Source organism: Chelonoidis abingdonii, chromosome 5 (assembly GCF_003597395.2).
Source record: "Chelonoidis abingdonii isolate Lonesome George chromosome 5, CheloAbing_2.0, whole genome shotgun sequence".
Taxonomy (NCBI): domain Eukaryota; kingdom Metazoa; phylum Chordata; order Testudines; family Testudinidae; genus Chelonoidis; species Chelonoidis abingdonii.
In genome coordinates, this window is record NC_133773.1 from 42,944,101 (window position 1) to 42,963,503 (window position 19,403).

The 19,403-nt window shown below is 39.6% G+C and overlaps 2 protein-coding genes across 11 annotated transcripts in view; both read left to right on the forward strand.

Annotated features, from left to right (window-relative positions):
- Positions 1-16,649, forward strand: part of BLTP1 (bridge-like lipid transfer protein family member 1) — a 228,022-nt gene extending 211,373 nt beyond the window's left edge. For 9 of the 10 annotated variants that reach the window (XM_075066262.1, XM_032776032.2, XM_075066260.1 and 6 more), the window contains 10 exons: positions 2,636-2,786; positions 4,174-4,331; positions 4,946-5,138; positions 5,395-5,609; positions 7,734-7,985; positions 8,479-8,682; positions 10,178-10,372; positions 11,408-11,542; positions 14,278-14,443; positions 15,924-16,237. In XM_075066262.1, the coding sequence (XP_074922363.1) occupies positions 2,636-2,786; positions 4,174-4,331; positions 4,946-5,138; positions 5,395-5,609; positions 7,734-7,985; positions 8,479-8,682; positions 10,178-10,372; positions 11,408-11,542; positions 14,278-14,443; positions 15,924-16,140 (1,886 nt within the window). In that variant the 3' untranslated portion in view covers positions 16,141-16,237. Of the gene's footprint in view, positions 1-2,635; positions 2,787-4,173; positions 4,332-4,945; positions 5,139-5,394; positions 5,610-7,733; positions 7,986-8,478; positions 8,683-10,177; positions 10,373-11,407; positions 11,543-14,277; positions 14,444-15,923 lie in introns of all 10 variants that reach the window. The other variant, XM_075066261.1, reaches the window with a different exon arrangement.
- A 1,666-nt stretch (positions 16,650-18,315) lies between these two features.
- Positions 18,316-19,403, forward strand: part of ADAD1 (adenosine deaminase domain containing 1) — a 34,338-nt gene continuing 33,250 nt past the window's right edge. The window contains exon 1 of the mRNA XM_032776038.2: positions 18,316-18,455. The gene's annotated coding sequence lies outside the window, so the exon portion shown is untranslated. The remainder of the gene's footprint in view (positions 18,456-19,403) is intronic.

Genomic DNA, 19,403 nt, shown 5'->3' on the forward strand with positions numbered 1-19,403 from the left:
GTCTTTACCAGATCTTTTTAGCAGTGCCAGCTCACCTCTGTTAGTGGAGCATTGCAGTGTTTCCATATTTGGATGACTGGCACCTCAGGGGTCACTCGACTCTAGAGGTTCAGTTGGCAGCATTCAAGGCACGAACTCTGTTTCAATCCCTGGGCATTTGCATTAAGCTGAAAACACTGACATTAACTCCTGTCAGCAGATAGTCTTCATGGGAGCCACTCTAGATTCCCTAATTGCCCAAGCTTACCTTCCCAAGGTAAGATTCTCCACTATGTCCAGTCTAACGGCTACCTTACAGCACAGTCCACAAACAACTCTAAGGGCCTGCCTACAACTTCTAGGCCACATGTTGGCTTCTGCATTCATTATGTTGCATGGTTCCTCATGCATTATGTTGCAAGACTGCACCTCAGATGTCTTTGGGCTTGCCTGAGGACTGTGTACACCACAAACAGATGGTCTTTCCAAATCAATCATGGTATCTCCAAACATACAGACTCTCTCAGAGGTGGAAGAACCCACTGAAGTAGAATCCCAATTTTCACATTCTCCGCTCTAGAAAATCCTCGTGATGGATGCCACTCACTTGGGTTGGGGGTGCCCATCTACAAGAGGCCACTGCACAGGGCAAATGATCCCCACAAAAGAGAGCACTCTTCATAAACATCCTAGAACTAAGCATTTTGCTATGCCTGTCAGCACTTCCTTTACAATATACAGAGCCCTTCAGTCAGGGTAATGCTGGACAATCAGGCAGACATACTATATAAACCATCAGGGGAAGCAAGATCATAGTCATTATGAGCAGAGTCGCCAAGACTGTGGAACTAGTGTATCTCGCATCAGATAGAAATCTGTGGTTTATGTACCCGGCATCCCAGAATACAACTGTAGATTTCATCAGGACCACGAGTGTTAGAAAATGCCCTACAACACCTTGGTCCCCTGCCCAGCTCTACCTGCCCATACCTCTGATCCTCAAAACATTATTCAAACAGAGACAAATAGGAGCAAGGATTAGTCTCATAGTGCCATCATGGCTAAGACAAGTGTGCTACACCTCTCACCTCTCTGTGGCAACACCTCTTCCTATCTCAGAAGATGAAGTCTTCCCTGAGAGGAACTCAGGTGCCCTGATCCATCCCAGTCCTTTGTCTCAAGAGATGGCTCCTCGATGGTCCTTGAGTGTGGAATTACCCTGTTCAAATAAGCTCTAGTCAGATAAGATATAGTAGGAAACCACCTGCTTGTAAGACTTACTTGCAGAAGTGGAAACATTTCCATTCCTGGTGTTCCCTCCATTCTTTGCACGCCTCAGATCCTCCATTCTCAAAAATCCTAGATTACCTGTTGGACTTAAAGACCTCAGACTTGTCAGTAAGCTCATTTCAGAGTGCACCTGCTCACTATCAGTCTTCCATTTACCTATTGAGAGGGTTTCAGTCTTTGACCCTAAACTATGGTTCGGTTCCTTAAGGGCTTACACAACTTGTTTCCCCTTCTCAGGAGCCCTGCTCCCCCATGGGGCCTTAACTTGGTCCTTAATGCCTTGAGATGGCTCCCCTTTGAGCTAATAGCTGCTCTCTTTTCCACCTTTCCCTTAAGACTTCATTTCTGGTTGCTGTTGCTTCAGCGAAAAGAATGAGGCTGTCACGATGTACATGGCAGACCCATCATATGTGTCTTTTACCCTGACAAGGTCACACTGTGTCCCCATCCTCGTTTCCTCTTTAAGGTCTCATTGAATTTCATATCAATCAGGAAATTTGTTTACCAGTATTTTATCCAAAGCACGACACCTCCAGAGCGGAAACTAGTCTACACACACTAGAAGTCAGGCGGGCCTTCACCTTCTTCCTTTAAACTGAGACCTTTAAAGCTTCTCCAAGATGCTTTGTATCTTTTGCTGAAAGAATGGATAGTCAATTTCCACTCAGACTCTGAAATGGGTTTTAGGTTGCATCTTTACCTGTTACAAAACTGCTGGATACAACGCCCTTGCAGAGCAACAGAACACTCCACTAGGTGTCATTCCACTTCTGTTGCCTCTCCTGAAGGATGTTCCCATAGCAGAGATCTGCAAGACTGCAACTTGGTCTTCAGTTCACGTGTTTGCCAAGCAGTACACTATCTTACCTGCTTCCAGAGCTGACCCTACCTCTGGTAACAACACAGTTTTCTGAACTTTTTTGGATTTGCCTCCTCAGCACCCTCCTCCACATTAGTTACTACTTGGGGAGCCTACAAGATTGAAGCATTCATAGGCATATACAGTTGCTGTGGCATCTTTGGTTTCATGGTTGATAAGAAACTGAGTAGCAGCAGATCCATGCTTTTTTTTTATATGCCCTTGTCTGGGAGCACGAGGTGCTGGTCTGTACAGACACACGGATGCTGCTTTTTTACAATCTCCAGTTGAGAGCACATGGATATGCAAGTGTTCTACAGTGGAATACCCATAGGGACAAAACTTCTCGAAGAACTCAAATTACTGTAAGATAAGTAACCTCTCCATCTGTGGTGCTTTTAAGTCTAATGGCAGTTTTGTCTTCTGTTAACATCTTTTAATGTTAAAAACCTGCAAGTTTTCCTCCAGGGAATGCCTTTTTCAATTTTTACTTTCCTCTGTTTTTAGATACGCTCTCGAAAACATCAACACCATTTAATAAATCAAATAAAGCTGGAAGTCAGCAGGGGACACCATGGGAAACTCTGGTTGTGTTTGCTATGAATTTGAAACAATTAAATGTCCAAATGAATATGAGCAATGTAATGGGCAATACTACGTAAGTAGAAAATTGCTGATTCAGCAGATTGTTTGTTTGATATTTTAATTTGCTGGGGAAAAGACTGTTAAACAGTTGTCCCTCAAGAACATTCAAAACTTGCTGTCTTCTGGGTCAGTGGTTCTCAACCAGGGGTACACTTACCTCTGGGAGGTACACAGAGGTCTTCCAGGGGGTACATCAACTCATCTAGATATTTGCCTAGTTTTACAACAGACTACATAAAAAGCACTATCAGAGTCAGTACGAACTAAAATTTTATACAGAGAATGATTTTTTTTTATACTGGTCTGTATGCTATACACTGAAATGTACGTACAATATTTATGTTCCAATTGATTTATTTTACAATTATAAGCTTAAAAATGAGAAAGTAAGCAATTTTTCAATAATAGTGTGGTATGACACTTTTTTGTATTTTTATGTCTGATTTTTGTAAACAAGTTGTTTTTAAGTGAGGTGGAAATTGGGGGTACGCAAGACAAATCAGACTCCTGAAAGTGGTACAGTAGACTGGAAAGGTTGAGAGCCACTGTTCTAGGTGATTTTGTATTTTTATAGCTTAAAATCCTGCCATTCCACTTTAAATGCCCCTAGCGAACAAATGTAGTGTTGTATGATTTCCTGACTTATGGTCTGCTTGAATTGAAACTTACTGTGTTAACGGCCACTGAGGCTACACTCAAGACTTCAGGAACTTGACATAAATTAGGATCTGAAATAGCCTCAGTGCCCTATGGGAAGTGTAGTCTGCTCATCCTAGGCAGGCCACTGGCCATAGGAACACTATATTATATGCATAGATATTTCTACAGACAGTCGGTTTCTATATCATCAGTATAGGACAGTGTGGGAAAATCAGAATACCATTTATAAGAGGCACAAAGGTGTGGAAAGGTGGATTTTCTCTCTGCCAAGTTTGGGCCAAACCCTCCTATATTATATTATCTCTGCTTCATGGAGAAGGGTGGGAAGCAACATTTCATTTGGAGCCAGATTTTCAAATTGTGTGTAAAGAGCTTCATTTTGCACAGGTAGATTACCGTAGAGTATACTAGATCCATGCTCTTAGCAATTCTGCCCATTCCATGTTCCAGTGTTGAAATACTCCAACAGATGGCGCATGCCTAATCACTGCTGAAGAATTACATCCAGTAACCTGTTCTCATACCTTAAGTGTCTGTCCTTTCTGAAACAGCACTATTTTGTCATTTGGCTTTTCTCATTTGTGGAAATATATTTTTCTTGCCCCAAACACTGACTCAAAACCAACTGTGCAGTAAAACAAGAAACTATGCCTATCTCAACGGTTTCTGCTTACAATGGTACCTTGCATTTTGAAGTATTGGAAGTACTCATGCATTGCCGCTTTTCATCTCTGTTTCAGGTGGACTACCAGTGGTTTGAAAAGCCAAGGACGTTTATCTGTGGGTAGTAACAGAGACCGTGAAATTAGCATGTCTGTTGGTCTGGGAAGATCACAGCTGGATTCCAGAGGAGGTGTGGTTGGAGGTACCATAGATGTTAATACCTTGGAGATGGTGGGTAAGTTGGAAAGACTAAAAGTTTTACACTTTGCTATACCAAGTCCATTAAATTACACCAGTGCAGTTGTATTCTACAGAAGTGTAGTGTTCTGAAGTTTCAACTTTTTTACATAATGTGAAAAGCCAAAAGCACATATATAATACAAAATTTTCCTATGTGAACTTATTTAATTATATAAACAGATGTTGGCCTAGAATCTCACCTGCTGCACCCATTGTCCACTGGGCAAAGTTTGGGGGTGGGGGAGGGTGTACAGGAGTCAGTTGCAATTCCCTGATTCTGGGATGGTTCTCTGCCTCAGGACCAGAGCTGCTCTTAACCTGCACTGACTGACTGTGGCCCCCAAGTCTTCTACCAGTTGGGGAACTGGAAGAGTACACAGCACTCCAATATAGCTCCTCAAACACCCCTATGCTGGGAACTGCAGGAAAGATGATGTAAGAGCTGGATATGCCAGTCCTATTTTGGGACTTCCCAATGCTTAGGACAGTTCAGTGGCTTTCCAGCCCCTTTCCACCACAAGAGTGGCACAAACGGGTCACGATTCATTACAGAATCTGGTCCTTTATTGTTAACATCTTGTATATCCATAGTGAATTACTCTGTTTCAGCTCATATTTCTGAACATCCAAACCAGCAACCCAGTCACAAAATTCAGATTACTATGGGTTCAACAGAAGCACGTGTTGACTATATGGGGTCCAGTATCCTTATGGGAATCTTCAGTAATGCAGATCTTAAACTGCAGGATGAATGGAAAGTTAATCTATATAATACCTTGGATTCTAGTATTTCTGATAAAAGGTAATACTTCTTACTGTACTTAATGTTTCCACTGTCTAGTTCTGTCCATTTATCTCATTCAAAAGAATAAAGAAAGTATATATGCGTTTTTTCATAAAAAATTGCTAGATCAGATCTGATGACAAAAACTAAACTAAATTAAATTAAATTAAATTAAAATAATGCAGGTTAGGAAAGTGAAAACAAGTCCCTTTTTGTACAGAATCAAATCTAAACTGAATTTATGGTAAATGTTCTTACTCTTTTTATATTCTAGTGAGATATTTGTCCATGGAGACTTGAAGTGGGATATCTTTCAAGTGATGATTTCGAGATCAACCACCCCAGACCTGATAAAAATAGGAATGAAGCTTCAGGAGTTCTTTACTCAGCAGTTTGATACCAGCAAACGGGCTTTGTCTACCTGGGGACCTGTTCCTTATCTTCCTCCTAAGACAGTGGCTAATACAGAGAAAAGTTCACACGAGCAATGTATGTGTTATAAAAATAAAAAGCTTAGTTATACAGTACCATTTGTAGGTGAGATTTTTACAGAACTAGGTTTCCAGTATTGCAAACACTAATGTGTGAGAGTAAGTCCCATAGAATTTTAAAGCATTAATATTAGTGTAACAAGATATCATGCTAAAGCTTCAGTACATCTGCCACAGATTTTTGTGGCAGGGATAGCCTATACAAATAAAGTTCAGCACTCTTTTTGTGAATATACACTCTTTTGGTAAATATAGAAGTAGGCTGATAATTTTGTCAGATTTTTAGATGAAAAATGAATTTTCCACTAAAACAAAAACTCTTGTATTCTAAAAAACGTTGTTTTGGGGTTTTCAAAGTTGTTTTTTTCCTCTCCTTTCCCCACTCCTTCCTTTTTCCAGTGGGGAAAGAAGTGAAAAAAGTGTGGGTGGAGACCCCCCCCCCAAAATTAAAAGACTTTAAAAAAAATTCAAATTAAATCAATGTTCATTTAAAAATTTTCACTAAAAATATTAAAAAGAAAAATATCAATCAAAATGGAAAAATATTAAAAAGAAAAATATCAATCAAAATGGAAAATATTTGTTTTTTTTTCCAAGGCTTTTCATGAAAATCATATTCTATTTTTGATTAGCCCTCATTTAAACACTCTGAAGTGTGAGGGTCCTATTTCTCCTAACCAAACATGGAAGTTGTTAATGACCAATAAAGAATCTAGGGACTTTCTTGCTACACAAGAAATTTTAAAATACCTAGTATTTAAAAATATCTGGTGTACATCTACTTCAGCATACTTGTGGTGCACAAGGCAGATATAACAGGGAACATTTCATGTCATTTTAGTATCCCGCTTTTGATCCTAGAGGAATCAGCACGCCTTCACCGTACTCACTGGAATTCTGTATGTTCAAATAAGTAGCCATTTTATACATCTATTTAGCCAACAGTCGTTATTAAATTGATATTATTCAGTATCACACTTAAAATATGTGGATGGTCGAGTTTGGGACTGGGTGGAACAAGAATGAACGAGTTATAAAAATCAAAGGAGAATACTATCATCAGAGATCTCTTTTGTATAGTGCTGAAGGTAATTTAATCCACTCTACACAGCATCTGCTATAGTGAAAATTGTATCCTGTAATTTTTTGGCCAGAGTTGCTTCCCAGAATAGGTACATAATATCCTTTGTGTTGCACATTAAATTTTTGCATTTTTTTTTTATGGAAGTACTTCCTCCAAACCTGCATCATTGACCTTAGTCCTCAGTGCTGTTTTTTTCTTGGCTCTCACGTTACTGGTAAAGGTTATGCTGTAGTGTATTGTCTGTTAGTTTGAATAGCTCACATATAGTTACTGTGTTCCACATGTGATCCTTGTCAATGGTTTTAAGTAACCTTTTTCAGTAAATGTAAGATTTGTGCCCTTTTGGGTAGCACTACCATTCTGATATATTTGGTCCATGTTTGTTGTCTTAACTTTCTAACCAACCTTAAAGCTGTATATTATTTCTTTATTATTGCTGACTTTTTTAGACTATCCTATTCTTCAAATTTTGTGTAATTGTTGAATCTGTTTTGACAGTTTGTATGTGTGGGTTGCCTTTGGGCTACCAGTACAATTTTCCATATTAATCTTCACTGCTTATTCTTATTTATTTGTAGTTCAGTAATGCCTAGTGGCCCCAATCAAGGGTTTGAGACCCACAGTAATAGGTGTTAAGCAATTAAAAGACCAGCTAACGTTATCTTTTTCCATACTGTCTGCTATTTGGTCAATTTCATGAGACTTGTCTCTGTGAAGACTCGCAGTAGTCACTGCTGGAACCATTTATCTTCTTGTCAGACATGAACTTGGGCATCTCCTAATGTGATCAAAAGAAATATGAGTTTTATTGATATTCGAGTATGTTTCTTTGGATATGTTTTTTTCATCTCCTCTGTCTTTGCACGTGACAAGGCTGAAACAATTTAAGTGAAATAGACTGTATAAAGTTAGTATAGCCACAGTCAGATTTTTAGTAGACATGGAATTCCAGCAGGCGTTTTACAGTTGCATCTTCCACATCTGTAAAGTTTACAGTCATGCTTGAGGTTCTTTCTATATTTGTGTTTTTTCTTCTAGTGCTGGATGCAGCCCATCATCGCCACTGGCCAGGGGTTTTGAAGGTAGTATCTGGGGGCCACATATCCTTATTTCAGGTTCCTTTACCAGAAGACGGAATGCAGTTTGGAGGATCCATGAGTTTGCATGGAAATCACATGACACTGGCATGCTTCCATGGACCTAATTTCCGTTCAAAATCTTGGGCACTGTTTCACCTTGAAGAACCCAACATTGCATTTTGGACAGAAGCGCAAAAAATTTGGGAAGATGGTAACTAAAACCTTACTGCATCTTTCACTTTAGAACCTTTTCTTGAACCATAATTGACCATCACTAACCAAGCAAAGCAGTTTTCCTATACTTTGAATCAATATTGTTCTTTTCCCAAAAAAGCTTCTACGTGTTTAAAATAGTGATGATGTACCAGAGAGAATATATTGCATCTTGCTTTGTCTGTTGCATAAAAGAAAATACCTAGCTGAGTATAATATTTGATACATCCTTTATTTGAGACTTTATATTGCCAAGGTAGGAAGACAGCCTTCTTGATCTGATAAAATTGTTTCTGTCTATAAATAGGGAGGGTTTAGTTCTTCTATCACTTACATTAACTTTACCCTATCAGTTTACTGGAGTTACTTCTGATTTATACTTGTACAAGTGATAGGAGGATCAAGCCCTATCATAGTATTACTCTCTTCAGAATGTGTGTGTGTGTGTGTGTGTGTATATATATATATATATATATTTTACGTTGACACAGGTTCTAGTGAGCATTCTACTTATGTTGTACAAACACTGGACTTTCATTTGGGTCATAATACAATGGTCACCAAACCCTGTGGAGCCCTAGAGAGTCCTATGGCAACAATCACCAAGATAACAAGGCGCCGCCATGAAAACCCACCACATGGGGTTGCAAGTGTGAAAGAATGGTTCAATTATATTACCGCTACAAGGAATGAAGGTTAGATTCATATTCATCAATTTCTGGCCTGATTGCCAATCAACTGCAGAATGTGTTGACTTAAAGCCGTTGAAGTTGAAAGGGAAAAAGAGGAGTTTAGCTCAGGAGAATAGATATTTTATGTTCATAGAAAAGCTGAAACTCTATAATCCATACCTCATTTATTTGAAACCTCATTACTGGGTCATGTCCCCCAGAGTTTCACATAAGTAATGCTAGAATAAAAGTGAGTTTTGAACTTCTATTCTCTTCTGCTTAAGCAGAGTAGAGCTTTCTCTTTAAAAGATTCTCTCTTTGTCCCTCACCCAGGAAATCAGAGACAAATCAGGGTGGACTTTGGGCTTCCCAAGATTGAATAACACAGCAAGACTCTTACAGATACTTGAATTCTATGTATGGGGCAATATAAAAACCTAGATAGACTTCTGGCCTAGTTTTCCATTGGCGCTACAAGTATCAGATCTCTCAGGCTTATCAGACTTCTAAGCATCATGCACTTAACAAGCTGTGCACACATGCATATTGTTTTGAAGTTTAAGTGTGGAGCTAATACAGTAGAACCTCAGATTTACAAACACCAGAGTTACAAACTGACCAGTCAACCATATTCCTCATTTGGAACCAGAAGTAAGCAATCAGGCAGCAGCAGGAAAAAAAAAAAGGCAAATGTAGTACAGTACTGTGTTAAACGTAAACTACTACAAAAGGGAAAGGAGCTTTTTTCTTTTGTATGGTAAAGTTTCAAAGCTGTATTAAGTCAACATTCAGTTGTAAACTTTTGAAAGAACAACCATAATGTTTTGTTCAGCCTTATGAACATCTCAGAGTTATAAACAACCTCTTTTCCTTTGAGTAGAGGGGTACAGCAATGTGGTCGCACTTATTATAATTGGGAATATATTATTAGTATCTTCACAGTCAATTTCCAAAATTAAGGTGAATGTTGTGCTAAGTTCCAAGCATTGGAAAATAGGGGATTACAACAAAGATTGTTTTGAAACCTTAATTAAAGCGGTGGTTTCTAGAGAAAATGTTATGAAAAACATTTTTACAAAAATACAAAAAAAAAGTATTACATGTGTATGTATACTGCTTAAAAAACCAAAATGATTGTCAGTCTTCCATCCATTCTTTAGATCGCTTTCTTAAAAGTAATTGAAAACATGAGTATGGTGAAGATGTATGGGCCCTAGTAGTCTCTCTTTATTGAGGCAAAATTATCTGGAAGGAGCAAGGAGTACAGAATAATGCCCCAAGGATGCTGTGGGAGTGATTTGAGACATTACTCTTACCTCTGAATAAATGTACTTCCTAGAGTGTTCTCAGCCCCGACATTCTTAGGAGTTAGAGACTGGTCTTGACATTGAAATACCATGTTGCAGTGAAAAACAAAACCATTATTAGGCTAGAACATTTGCAAATCTGTCTCCTTAAATGCTGATAAGGCTTTTCAATAAAGATTGCTGAATTGCAGCATTTGCTGTTACCCATATAGAACTAAACCTGCTTCGAAACGTTGATGCTAATAACACAGAAAGCAGCACAACAGTGAAAAGCTCAAGCTTGTTAAGTGGATTCAGAGGAGGATCCAGTTACAACCACGAGACCGAAACCATCTTTGCATTACCAAGAATGCAATTGGACTTTAAATCCATTCATGTTCAAGAGCCACAGGAACCTTCATTACAAGGTGCAATGGACATCTTTTTCTTTTTTCCTCTCACTGTTCAAGACTATTACTCCAGTTCTGATGATAAAGTGGTATTAGATGATTTTACTTTACTGAAGTAAATGGTGTTACACTGGTGTAAAATTGGTCTGAGAGAAGAATTAACCTTTGTATCCTAAAAACTGAAAAGCTAACAAACTAATGGATTTCTGTGCAAGAAAGTACAATCTGAGAACCAGCTCAAATTTTGGGATTTTAATCTGAAAGATAGTTGGAGTTCTGGGTAGAAGAACACTGGCTACTCCATTTTCTTGAACTAACCTAGAGTGAATTCTGATGTTAAATCCTGAGGGACCCTGACATCCAGTTAGAGACCAGGCACTGTTTGAAAACCCTTGGAAGGTTGGGTGGAAACCCTCACCATCTATGAAAATTTTGAATAAATGGATTAATATGATTAACTTGTGATATATTTTAGAAAGAAGGGCCATTGAAAAAATGAGACTCCAAGGCAGACATCTAAAATAAGTGACCTAACTTTTAAAAGTGCAGATACTTTCCAGTTCCTGTTAACTGCAGAGAGACCTCAGTGCTTTTAAAAACTAAGCCATTAATTTAGGAGCCTACTTTAGGTTTCCATTTTTTTAATCTTGGCCAAAATGGCCATATTTTACATCAGTTCTCATTCCACTGCTGCTCAAATAGGCATGTTTGACCTCCACGTCCAATAGTGTCTATTACACTTATATTTGGAGCTGATAGAGCTGCGTATAGTTATGGTTCACTGACACAAACTGGGGTCAATATAGTTCTACATGATGGAATTCTCTTTAAAAAAAATTTAAATTGCATTGGGGGAAAAAACTACATAAAAAGAATCTTAATTTTGCAAAGCTAGGCAACATTAATTCTGGAATTTCATAATTTTTGAGTGCTTGACTTTGCAACATCAATTCTTTTAAGGTCTTTTGTGTTTTTATATATATATGAAAAATTGAGACAGGTTGTATATATATCACAGGTTACAATATGCTAAAATTACTTTTCTTTGTGCAGACACCAGTGTTAAACCAACGGTGGAGTGCAGTGTAGTAACTGAATTCACAGACCACATCTGTGTAACGATGGATGCTGAATTAATCATGTTTCTGCATGACTTGGTGTCTGCTTATCTTAAAGAAAAAGAAAAAGGTATGTGGTTTAAAAAAAAATTTTTACGATGTAATATAAATGACCCATCTTATATTAAACCACTTATGTAAGAATTTATTTTTATACATTGCTATTAATACAATAAAGTACATTTTGTTTTGTTTAAATGAAGGCTTGCTTTTTATAGGTTAGGTTTTCAAAATGTTTAGGGTTGGCCTAATTCTGCTCCCATTAAAATCAATGGGACTAGAATTAAGACAACACTGAGTGAGTTTGAAAAACCTACCCTAACAGTGTAACTGAGATTACAGATCTATGTCTTCCAAAGAGCACTGCTAATGACTGAGGGTTAGTCTACACTACTGTGCTACATCTGTGCAGCTGCACACCATCTAGTGAAGATGCACTCTCCTGTCAGCATAATTACTTCACCTCAACAAGAGGCAGAAGCTATGTCAACGGGAGACGCTTTTCTGCCAGCATAGCGTGGTGTAGCTACTGCTTTAAGTGTATGTAACTTATGTCACTCGGGGGGTGGCTTTTTCACACCCATGAGCCACATAAGTTACGTCGACTTAAGCAATAGTGTAGACAAGCCCTGAGATTTGTTCTTATACTAACAAAAATGTCTGAGTCTTGCTTGGCTGTTTTGTTGGATTAGAAGTCAAGAAACTTGGAATTTGCCATATGTTTGTTTTAACTTTTCTTTGTAAAGCTGTAGATCAGGATGGACTGACTTAAATCAAGATGGCTTAAATAACCAAGGAGAAAGTCTCAATTTAAATAATTGATTTTAGTCAAGTTTTCCATTTGTACTTTATTTTCTAAAGAAAGGTGCATTGGTTGAGATAACCATTAAAACATTGATTTACAAGTAAATGGCGCCTTTACACTAGATTTGGTGCATCTCTTTGCTACCTAGGAGGGTATACTATAACAATATACATTTATTTAAGCAATTACATAGGTTATTATTTTTAGCTTCTTATTAATATTACATTTTAGTATGTTAGAAAATGATGAATTATATATTGCTTAGTTGCTTATTTACTAGGTAATGAATTTTTTGCTCATGACTTGTCAAGCTGTAATAGGATGGTAATTGAAATTACATGCACAAAAGAGCAAACAAAATATATTTTTATTAAAACAAGCCCTTAATAAGTACACAACCTATTGTGCCTCATTTATAAAGCTTGATCTCAAGTTAGAATCAGGGAAAAACATCTTTCTTTATATAGAAAAGTAACCTTTAACTCAAAGTTTTTCATAGAGGCTCATGGATTCAGCATATTTATTTTTTATTAAAATGTTTTAATAGATTTTAATAAGTTTAGGCCTTAACTTATTTTGTATTAAATTCAGATTTTATTTTAAAGGTTTATATTTTTTAAAAATGCTTAATAAGCAAATGAAATGATTTAAGTAAAAGCAATTTTTTATTTTTTAAAAATTCACAATTTTTATCGACCTTCCAGTAAGTGAAAAATGCTATAGAACAGGGGTCGGCAACCTTTCAGAAGCGGTGTGCCGAGTCTTCATTTATTCACTCTAATTTAAGGTTTTGTGTGCCAGTAATACATTTTAACGTTTTTAGAAGGTCTCTTCTTATAAATCTATAATATGTAACTAGACTATTGTTGCATGTAAAGTAAATAAGGTTTTTTAAATGTTTAAGAAGCTTCATTTAAAATTAAATTAAAATGCAGAGCCCCCGACTGGTGGCCAGAACCCGGGCAGTGTGAGTGCCACTGAAAATCAGCTTGCGTGCCGCCTTCGGCATCTGTGCCATAGGTTACCTACCCCTGCTATAGAAGATCTGTATATTAGTTTATTAAATACCAAGTCCTCTATTCTTTAGCAAATGTAAACTAATATAAAAATAACTAATCAATCTTGTGTATTTCTTATGTACAGTGACAAAAATGATAGAAGGTAGAAAGTTGAAACCTAGCTTCCTTGACCTCACAAAAATCTAAAGAATAAACAAACTTTAAAAAACTGATTTGTTTATAAACTCTTAACATTAAAACTTCGTCTTTGTGTATGAGAACTTGGCCATAAGTGAGGTAACTTCTTTATCTCCGGCTGTCATCCCCCATCTGACCCCCTCCCCAATTATTTTTCGTAAAAGTCACAGACAGGTCATGGACATACATGAAATTTTGTTTATTGCTCATGACTTTTACTAAAAATAACCATGACAAAATCTTAACCTTAGTTAATCCCTGCACTGGAACCAAGTAAATGCTGAGTATAGGACAGTATGGATCATGGGCAGCAAGCACTCCTTCCCTGTACTAAAGTTTTTAAAAAAAGTTGCAGCCTGCCGCTTCATTCCATGCATGTGTCTGTCCTTGTTTTGCTACTATGTCCACATCAAGGTATTCCATGTGTTTAAAACAGGTGAATTACAAATGTGGTGAAAGTTATAAATATGGAGTATCTGGTGTGTGTGAAGTCCAGTGTTTTGCACACATATTTGCATTCCGTGTGAATAGTTTTTTTTAAATATACATGCACAATAAACATTACATTATTAAGGTATTTAAAGTTCATTACACTTGAGGATTTTGAGAGTTTATTTTTATGTTGTGTAACTTGCTCTTAAAGGAGGTTAAAGGAGCTTTAAAATTATATTCCTAATGCTTGTTGAAGTAAGGTGTGTCCAAGATAAGAATAAACTCGGCACTTACTTTACCACCGAGTCCAAGTAAAGCCTTGAATAAATGCCCATGAATTAAATTTTACTTTTTTTCCTGTCTGCTTTGTAGCCATCTTTCCACCTCGTATTTTGTCTACTCGACCAGGACAGAAAAGTCCAGTTAGTGTACTTGATGAGAGTTCCACTGAGAAAGATGCAGAAGAAAGCATTACTTACACTACTGTAGACTGGAGAGAATTTATGTGCAATACTTGGCATCTGGAACCCACACTTAGGTAATTAGCAGGCTTATTTTGCAGAATATTCAATTCTGTATTTATTTTGGCTGAGTAATAGTATTATCTGCAGAGACTATTTTTCAGACTACAGATGTTTCAGTTTGATAGTTAACCTACTAATGGGATCTAGCCCTATGGAAGCTATCACAGATTCTGCTTTGGCTATTAGATGATGATAGGAAGACACCTGCTACAGTATATGAAATGTCATTTGGTAACAAATGCTGGGTAATACCATCATTCACCACAGACAACCACTAATCTGCTGGATCATCATGTGCACGTAAGAGATCTAGCCAGGTGCCTTATGGCTGACAAGGCCAATTCAAGAGTAGCCACTGGATAAAGGCACTGAAAGTTATACTGCTTAGAACTCTTGCACATACAACAGTAAGGTTCTCAGGTGCTCAAAGTCAAGACGAAGCAAAATGCAGCTCATTAAAGACCACACATTAACTTGTCATTTACCTTTTTCTGCTATTGTTCAAATAATCTTTAATTCCCAATTTAAAAAAATAACTTACAACCTTTCTTCTTCTATTCTGTCAGTAGGTTTTCTGTTGAGGATGTAAGCTGTTGGGGTCAGGGATCTATTGGTTGTTTGCATTTTTAAAATGTATAACACTTCTGGGGGCTATAAAAATAATTTGAGGCAGACATTCAGATGAGAAATGTCTCTTTCAAATATTCACTTTGTGTTTTGATTATCTGCTAGTTAGATCCCCCGCTTTCTCTACTGATGTAATTTAAGAAATTCCTTTTTTCATGCAGGGAGGGAAAACTTTTTTCCCCCTCCATTTTCACAATGGGAATGCAACTATTAAGTATTTTTAAAAAGTTGTTATAAAATGAATGTAGTTCTCATTAAAAGTTGCCATATGGCTGCAGAAACTTCCCATACAACAGATGCAGTAGGAGGTGTACAGGCACCCCCTGCCTTAAATATGCACTTCATCCTTGACCAACAGGAATCACTTCTGAGAATGAGGGGGTAGTTGTGTAGTCTTCATGCCTGCTTCAGTTATTGGTCTCTGCTGAGACTAATAAGGGCACCAATTACTGCTAACTGTAATGTTTTGATAAGTGAACACTTGCCTGCTAAGAACTGGACTGTGAGACCACCAACTCAGTCCATTCAGGCCAATAAAACATCTATCAGATAACTGTTTTTGGTTAACCATAACATGGTCCAAATTGACACAGGATCCAGAGATGACTTATTACATCTGTGATCTCCTGAATCATCTAGTCTCTCCAAAAAGGTATAAATATAAAATTTATTTACATAAGTTAGCTGAGACTGAAAGAAATGCCTGTTGGACTTTCACAGTTTAGAAGTAAAAAAGATTAAGGTTTGACAATGCCAGTGTTAACTTGTGATGAAGGTTCTAGTTGCTATGCCCCATATTTAAGACTGAGTTGAGTTTTACACTTACCCAAAAAATTCCCAAAAGGTTACATTTTTGTGTTATTTTAGATTAATCTCTTGGACTGGAAGGAAGATTGACCCAGTGGGTGTTGATTACATTCTTCAAAAATTGGGCTTTCATCATGCCAGGACTACTATTCCTAAGTGGCTTCAACGGGGCGTAATGGACCCACTGGACAAAGTTCTGTCAGTCCTTATAAAAAAACTTGGTACTGCTCTACAGGATGAAAAAGAAAAAAAAGGAAAAGACAAGGAAGAACACTGACGATATAATTTGTGACAAAACTATATTTCCTTTCTGTCTGAGACTGGTATTTTATTGTATAATAAGAATTTAAGTATGATTTAAAAAGAAACCTAACAGCTTTTTTTGCTACTATATTTAAAACTTACATTGTAAGTGACTGTTTACAGTGGTATACAATACCATTCTGTATGTGGTAAAGTATTGCATGATTATGACCAATGTATATTATGTGAAAGAATAGGTGAAATACTGTAAATCTGCTGTTTAGCATTAACAGTTTTATTATGTGCAATATGATTCCTGCATCTTTAAAATATGTGAAGATTAACTGTGAATTTTCATAACTTTTATTGGCCATAACACACAAACCCTTGTTAATGTGACTCTTAATGGCTTTTTTGTCAATGTAGACTTGTGTAAATTCCTGTATGTATATAATTTATGGAACTGAGTGTCATAGTGCGAAAAATCATTTTCAGTTTTACCCTTGTAATAAAAAACAGTAACTATGTTGTAAAAAAAAAAAATTAAGTTCCTTATTCTGAAAAAGTAGCAGTAAGAAGTGATAGTGGGGCATGCACACTTATGTCCCCTAATTCAAGCACTGGAAATATATCACATTAGAGTTTTAATTGTACAAGTGCTAAGAAAAAAGTCTGCAGTATATAATGTCTTCAGCTGTAATTGGATGGGAACAGGCAGAGCTAGGGGAACATTCATTAATAATGAAATAGAAAAATGACAAGCTAGCCAATGCAAATCTGAGAGTTTAATACAGTAAATAAAAATCTATCTTCCACCATCTGGAAGCCTCCAAAAACCTCTGGAAGCCATGATTTTTCAAACACTTTTTATTCAATAAAGACTTCTAGCACTCGAACATCACACATTACTTTGCTCCTCTCATGATTACTAAGAACTCTACATGGTGTTATATATGTAGTTTAACACTTCTGCATGCATCTACTATAAATTTTTAAAGCCTAACATTCATTAGTGCAATGTGAAAAAAATCAAAATTAAATGTGTGTACATCCACACTCAGCTATGCAAAAATAACTCTTCTGGCCAGCTGACCTTGTAATGTGTCCTTCAGCCCCACACACTTGTTCATTTAATTAAAGACAAGATACTGTACCTTTCATGTAGCCAACGTAATTCACATTTCTATAGTACTTTTGCGTTAAAAATGTGTTCTTTAAAATGTTTGTTTCTATCTTCACATGTAAACCCCAGTGCTCTGGATATCATGAGCTGACCTGAACTGAACTGTGTGAAGCTGAACACTAGGTCATTTTTGAAGCCTCTTGTTTTAACTTTTCCCATGTATAAAATTGGGATTTTAAAGTCACGAGCGTGGGGCTTTCCCACAGCGAGGCAGAGGCTGGCGCTTCTTGCCAAAGGTGTGTGTAGGGGCGGCTTAGTTTTACATTCTACTGTTTCAAGAGCCAGGCTCCAGACACAGGAAAATGTCTAGACGGGGACCAGCGACAGTAGCTATGCCAGGGGCTGTCCCGTGCACACAACGGCCCGGGCCTAGGAGAGAGGAGGCATAACAGCCCCAGCGCTGCCACCTCTGGGCGCCCGAGCTCACTCCTCCCTCCTCGAGGCCGGTTCGGAGTCGCTGACAAGAAAGGCTGCGAGGCGGCTACAGGGGAAGGGGCGTGGCTGGGCGAGAGGGCGCGCGACTACCGCTGGGTGCGGTGCTCCTTCAGGGAGCAGAGTCCAGCTCCCCCGAGAGGAGGCAGGTGTATGCTAAAGCACCTGCGCCCAGGGCCGCCAGTTCCATCGAGTCGCCCCCATAGGAAGGGGCGGGCCGCCGCTGGCCGGTCATATTGGATGCGCCCGCGCGTTGCTAGAGGGTCGCAGAAGGGCCCCGGGCAGCGCGCCCGGACTATCTGCATACCCGTGTGGGGGGGGATGTTAGCGGTCTCTATGCGACGTACTCCCTCGTGAGGCGAGGGACACGGAGCCCCTGGGACCTAAGCCGAGTCCGCATCCAACTCCCCGACCCCGCGCTGACCCGCCTTGACCCGGGCCTACCGGCAGCACCAGCTAGCCCGGCGGCGGTTGGTCGGAGGATCACGTGATCTGAAGGCGAGGCTTTTCGAGAGACGCCCTCGCTGACGGTCAAGAGGAGGGAAGCAGCCTCGGGGGTGGCGGGTGTTACGCACTCATCACTGCTCGTTGCCCCGGGCAGCGGTTTTGAGGAGGCGCGTCAGTGCGGAGGGAGGCAGTAGCCGAGGAAAACTGAAATCACCGCGGGGGGCTGCTCTCGCGCCGTGCGCCCGTGCAGGGCCCCCGGCTGGCTCTGGGGCTAAGACTCAGTCTCGGTACGTGGCCCCGAGTCTGCGTCCCGAAGAGGGCGCTGCAGGGTGACCCTCACCTGGTGCTGGCAGTGGCTTTGCGCTCCGCACTGGGAGGCAGCCCCACTGCACGCCCCTTGGTCCCGTCGCTGCGCCTGCCCTGCAGAGGAGTGGGGCTGATACAAGCACGTGCTGCGGGGAAGCCGCCGGGAGTCTTGGCCAAGCGCTGCCAGCGGCATTAGTCTCCAATGGGCGGGTGGTTGGATGACGTCAGGTTGGGATCCCTTCCCTTGGGGAGCCTGGCCCGCCCCGGCTGGACTGTGGGACGAAGGAGCCTTCCCTCCCCGTTTGCCTGACCCAAAAGGGCTAGAGCCTGAACCAACCTGAAAGCCGGCCACGTGGGGCTCTACCTTGCTGAGCCTGGGCAGCCCTGCTGGGAGCTTCTGCTTTCGTTGCTCTTGTAATCTGGGGGGGGGGGGGGGGGTCTCAACCTTTTTTCCCCACTCTGAACTTCCCCCCATCCTCTAACATGCTGTAAAAACTCCACGACTCACCTGTGCCACATAACTGGTCTTCTGCATCTAAAAGCGAGGGCCAGCATTAAGCGATAGCAAGCAGGGCAATTGGCTGCGGCCCCATGTCACAGAGGTCCCCATAGAGCTACAATACTCAGGCTTCAGCTCGGAGTGTTGGGGCTCAGGGACCTGGCTTCAGCTCCTTGCGGTGGGGCTTTGGTTTTCTGCTCTGGGCCCCAACAAATCTAATGCTGGCCCTGCTTGGAGGCCTGCCTGAAATCTGTTTGAAGCCCCCTATGGGGCCCCGGACTCCTGTTTGAGAACTATTGAGCTAGGGGAGCTGGGACTCAGTGGAGCAGTTGCCTTTCAGAGTGTGGTTGCAAGGAAGGGGAGAAAGTTCTTAGCTGACCGTTAGCATTGCCATTATCTCGCTATATTCTGTGTCCCCCCATCTGTAAGT